The sequence below is a fragment of the Montipora capricornis genome, chromosome 6, assembly GCF_036669925.1.
Source record: "Montipora capricornis isolate CH-2021 chromosome 6, ASM3666992v2, whole genome shotgun sequence".
Lineage (NCBI taxonomy): Eukaryota > Metazoa > Cnidaria > Anthozoa > Scleractinia > Acroporidae > Montipora > Montipora capricornis.
Genome location: NC_090888.1, coordinates 72,751,548 through 72,756,547, shown reverse-complemented (window position 1 = coordinate 72,756,547; position 5,000 = coordinate 72,751,548). Strand labels below are relative to the sequence as shown.

Below are 5,000 nucleotides of genomic sequence, written 5' to 3'. Positions count from 1 at the left end.
ATCCAGGATAAGCGTAGAATTTTGTTTCATGTTTTCAACTTTTTGGTGAAAGTTTCTTTTGCTTATTTTTGTTTATCAAGAGTGACTTCTTCCAATGTAAATTTTTGCCGAATATCAGCGTTGAACAGCATTTGGAAGTAGAGAAATAAACTCCTTGGTTAATTTATAATCTGGGATTAGCGTTAACCGGCTTTTGAACAACCGGGCCCAGAGCACTACCACAAAAATTCAACGACTAGATCCTTTAGATTTCGTCTCGTTCCACGTCAAACCCAGCTTCTTCCTTCGCTGGTTGTTTGTTCAGTCTTGCATCTTGCCATTGTGCAAAACTATTAAAAGATCATTTTGTGTCATATCATGTTGATTTTGGAGCAGATTTTTCCAGCAGTGCTTTTCCTTCATGTGCAGTTTTCAATTCCCTGAACTTCCTCTTACGCAGCATTTTTAACCAACCTCCATCAACCATTGACGACAAAGAATAAGGCCTTTCTATACATAAATGGTTGATGGGTAGCCATCCAAGTTCAAGAAATAACGGCAAAGTTCTAGCTTGAAAAGGAGCATCAAGAATAATACCCGCACATCGTTTTTGACCTTTAAAAATGTCGTCCGAAAGTCCTGCGTTACATTTTCCCCAAACAGACAGAATGTTGAGAGAGTTGAGTTGTATTGTGTGACGGTAGTTTTCTTTATCTATGTGTTATTCCTTATTTTGTATTTAAATCGGAAATTAGTGGTTTATCGTCAGAACCGACTGACATGTTGATTAGGTGTTCATACATCGGTAAAAGTATGTTTATGCCTCGTTTTCCGGTCGGCGCCTTGTTCTAAAATGATTCATTGTGCTAGGATGTTTTTTCTCCAAAAAGTTCTGTTCGTTGTCAGATAGTTGAGCTGTGTGAGAAGAAAGGTTGAAGACGAGCGACATCAGTTAAATAAAAGTTGAAGTTTGCGAAGAACGGCCTGTTGAGTCTTGGCATTCGCGAAAAGAATACTCAAGAATAGGTTTAATACTACATTTAAATAAAATTACACGATATTTGACTGGCAATAATTTTTTAATGCGGGCCAGAAAAGCAACGCGCTTTAAAAGTTTTTTTAAATGACCAAGAAAGGGCGGGGTCGATAACCAGGCCCCAGCGACGTTCCTCTTGAGTTTGTTCCAGTTGCCTACCATCCAGCCACAAGGACGGTGCACATTCTTCACAGCGGGACAGCTTCCGTCGAGTAACAATGATCATATATTTTGTCTTTTCCGGGTGAGCTACCATACCATGATCTTTAGTCCATGTCGCCGTATTAAAAAGATCCTGTTGAGTCTGTTTAAAAAAATCCTGGATGGACGTGGACTGGATTACTTGACCCAGAAACTTTCATCTTTCAAATACAATAAGCTTATGCAAAATTTGGGGGATAAACAAAGAGTATTATGGTATTTTCCGAAGTGGCATTGTTTTTGTTTTCTCTTGGGACCATTGTAAGTCCCAAGAGAAACTGGAAACAATGCTCATGCAAAATTTGGGGGGACAAACAAAGAGTATTATGTTAAAATACAATAAAAAACGTTTTCTGGCTAAAAATTTTGAAAAGGAATATAAGCTTTCGGCTGTCGATCTACAGCCTTCCACGGATAAAACATTGAATGTAAATTAGTGAAATATATACAGAAAAGGCGAGATAAAAGTAATAAAAAGAACAGAGTAAAAGTATGAAAAAAGGTGGCTATTGTTTAAAAAGAATGCTGTACTGATTAGGAATCGGCTTAGAGTTATTGTCAGCATGCTTGGTAGCAGAGGTGTGCCAGGACTCTAGAGTTTTTCTAATACGGAAAGAGCCTTTGTCGATAACTCGGGAATGATTGAAATCAATGCGATAACCGACAGACCACGCATGTTTTGCAATGTTTGACCCATTAGCAAATGTTTTTACATTCCTAACGTGTTCTTTCTTGCGGGTTTCAAAGCAACAGCCAGTTTCAACTATGTAACACCAATCACAATCGGCACAGGGTATTTTATAAACCACGTTGGGTCGGTGTTCACTAGGTGGTCTGAATTTAGGATTAAGGAATTCTTGTTGCAAAGTCTTGAAGGGCTCATTTACAACTTGAATATCATGCCTTCGAAGAATTCTTGTTAGGGGTTGCGTAACACCACTGATGAAAGGAAGGACAGCAAAACCCATAATAATTACGGAAACGAATCATTTCCATGGCAATAGTCCCTATGGTAACATCCCGACCAAAAGCCAGCCAATTAGAGAGCGCCATTTAGACTGAGAATTATGAGATGATAGCTAGGTGGCTATAATCATCTCGTATCCAACAGGAGCGAGTTGAATAATTGTTTTATTAAAAACGCTCACAAATTATATATAATTCTTACCTACTTTATTTGGTAAACACAAGAAAACGGATGCGTGCAATTACTGATATTTGTAGAGCATGGTATAATTAACAATTATTCCATTAGCGCGCGTTGGATAAGAGATGGTAAATAGCCAACAAGGCGCGTAGCGCCGAGTAGGCTATAACCAGTGTCATATCCAACAAACGCGAATGGAATAGTTGTTTTATTAAAATTCCTTAATCTCCAAAAGATTGGAAGTACGAAATACGAACGAAAAAAGCGAGAAATGCGAGCCAAATCGAAAAAACTTGATGAAGATGAGGTGTTGTGTAATACCTCGTGGTCAGACAGACGCAGGCTCATCACAAAAACATTTTTTACCTTTTCACGTATTTCTAAACGTCGAAATTGATCCAAACTTTCACAAAACGTCTTTTTTTTGGCTTTACACTGTATTCAAAGAGAAATTTCGCTTCCCGGCGAAAATAATAATAATTTTTGCCATATAAGGTCAAGCTAAGGTATATGAGCTGATAACCGAGATTGAGTAAACCAATCAGAGCACGAGAAATACATTAACCGAGGTTGAGAATACAATAACAGATCATATAATGATGGCTAAGCCAATCAAAACACTAGAAATGCGTTATCCAGTGATCCCCAATCTTGCTTTGGTCGTGTATTTGGTCCGTAGTTGAATTGAACTATAGTTTCACGCAATAATTGAGCTGGAATGTGCACCATAGTCGGTCAAAGATCACATTACTAATGATGCAAGGCAGAGGCCAGTCGGCATGATCGGTTTTAGTCGATACAACAAAAAGCTCTTGTTTAAACAACAAATCCAGTATTTAGGCATTAATCCTTTTTGGAGCATGTTTCATACAAAAACAACAAACAATCTGAGACGCTCATTTCGACCTTCAAAGTTCTCAACAGTTCAGTCGCAGTTTGTTCGCAGGTTTTTATGACCTGGAAGTATTCCAGAGGCTTTCCACGTCAAACAATCCGCAGTCTACGATAACACATAAAGACTTGGGCCTTTCGTTAAATGTTTCTTGCTCTTCGAGCAAAGCGAGAACTTTTGCACCCTCAATGACTTGTCTGCAATGTAAAGTAGAGAGAGTAGTTTGCATCACTATGTCAGTAGACCTTTTTTGGTAGGATGTACTTGCCTTTGACTTAACGACAGTGCCTTGACTGTTAAAAAACACAGAGATAGCTGGCAGGCGAAGAATTAGCTTCTCTTCCACACAGATTGAGAACGAAAATACGCTTTCGTTCTGTTATATTTACAGCTTGCAAATTAAAGACTATCCCCGATCCCCTCACTTGAACACAGATGAGCACTACTCACCCAAAAGCAACGTATTTGGTGTTCATCCAAGGTGCCGGCTGTAATGTGATATAGAATTGAGATCCATTTGTATGCCGACCTCTGTTAGCCATACCAACAATTCCTCTCTTGTTGTGTGGGATCGAGAAATCTTCATCTACGAAACAAAAAAAGTTCCAAAGTCCATTCACGCGACTTGCAATGTTCGGCGGAACTTTGTCGCAACATCTTATGAGCACTTACATTGAACTGTAACTTGGAATTGATTTTTGCCTTTTCTAGTTGTTGTTGATCGACAGTTCCCTAATTCTCCATTTGATCGTTGAGATTTTACGCCTAAAAGCCACCATTTCTCAGTTTTGTATTAAAAAGCATGATCTGCCAGTGGGGAGAGTGACAAATCTGTCGACTATGGGGCGAGAAAAATATTCTCTATTTATGGACGAGATTGTGAAAATTTAATAAAGCAGAAGTGTAACGTAATATATTCCATGCTCACAATCCGTAATATTTTATTTTAAATTCCGCTTTTCTTTTTATGAAGGTTACTTTTAAAATGATACCCTGGATGCCAGAGGTTTTTTCTCTCTTAGAGCGACGGAATAGCGAGTCGCGAAGAGCGAGAAAAACCTCTGGCAACCAGGGTATTAAAATGATTAAATCAATAAAAAACATGCATAAATAAAAATCATGTGTCACAGGCTTGACATGATTTGACTTTAACAATAAGCTTAACGGTCTTACCTTCAAACACAGGACCATAGATGGACTCTCCCCCCGTCCCTTTGCCACCTTCAATGTCTATAAAGGAAATAATGATGAAAAACAGTCATCCTAGAGGTCTATAAATATACTTATTTGTTTAAGTGTAAAATCTCGAAGGGAAATGACACCTCGTAATCACCACATACAGCTCGTGCAACATGTAATTTTTTAATGTGAGAATCAAAATGTATGTTATTAAAACTGATGAGGGTTTAATTTGTAAATTTTAGATGACACAAAAAAACACCAAATGTGATTAGAACTGATGAGGGCTTAAGAGTTAGCTTAAACTTCTTGAAGTTTTATTAAGTCAGTGATAACTACACTGTACTACCTTCATTTAGCTGATGTTAACTTTCTTAACATGTGTGATTGACTCACAGACTCAATGGGTTGACACTTGTCAAAATTGAGCATGCATCTCTTTCCTTGCAATCCTCAGCATCAAATTCGATCATCCTGCACAACTAATCCCCGCAACTAATAAGTTATTATTAACCCTAATTTAACTGTAATTATGCTTCCTAAGGCCTCAGACTCTTTACCTGACT

At 38.1% G+C, this 5,000-nt stretch overlaps 1 protein-coding gene across 1 annotated transcript in view; it reads right to left on the bottom strand.

The window, feature by feature from the left end:
* Nucleotides 1-2,372: 2,372 nt before the first annotated feature.
* The window catches only part of LOC138054474 (probable inactive peptidyl-prolyl cis-trans isomerase-like 6), a 9,508-nt gene continuing 6,880 nt past the window's right edge, over nucleotides 2,373-5,000 (bottom strand). Inside the window, exons 7-9 of the mRNA XM_068900922.1 lie at nucleotides 4,429-4,485; nucleotides 3,706-3,841; nucleotides 2,373-3,452 (exon numbers count right to left, since the gene is read on the bottom strand). Coding sequence (XP_068757023.1) covers nucleotides 3,314-3,452; nucleotides 3,706-3,841; nucleotides 4,429-4,485 — 332 coding nt within the window. The 3' untranslated portion in view covers nucleotides 2,373-3,313. The remainder of the gene's footprint in view (nucleotides 3,453-3,705; nucleotides 3,842-4,428; nucleotides 4,486-5,000) is intronic.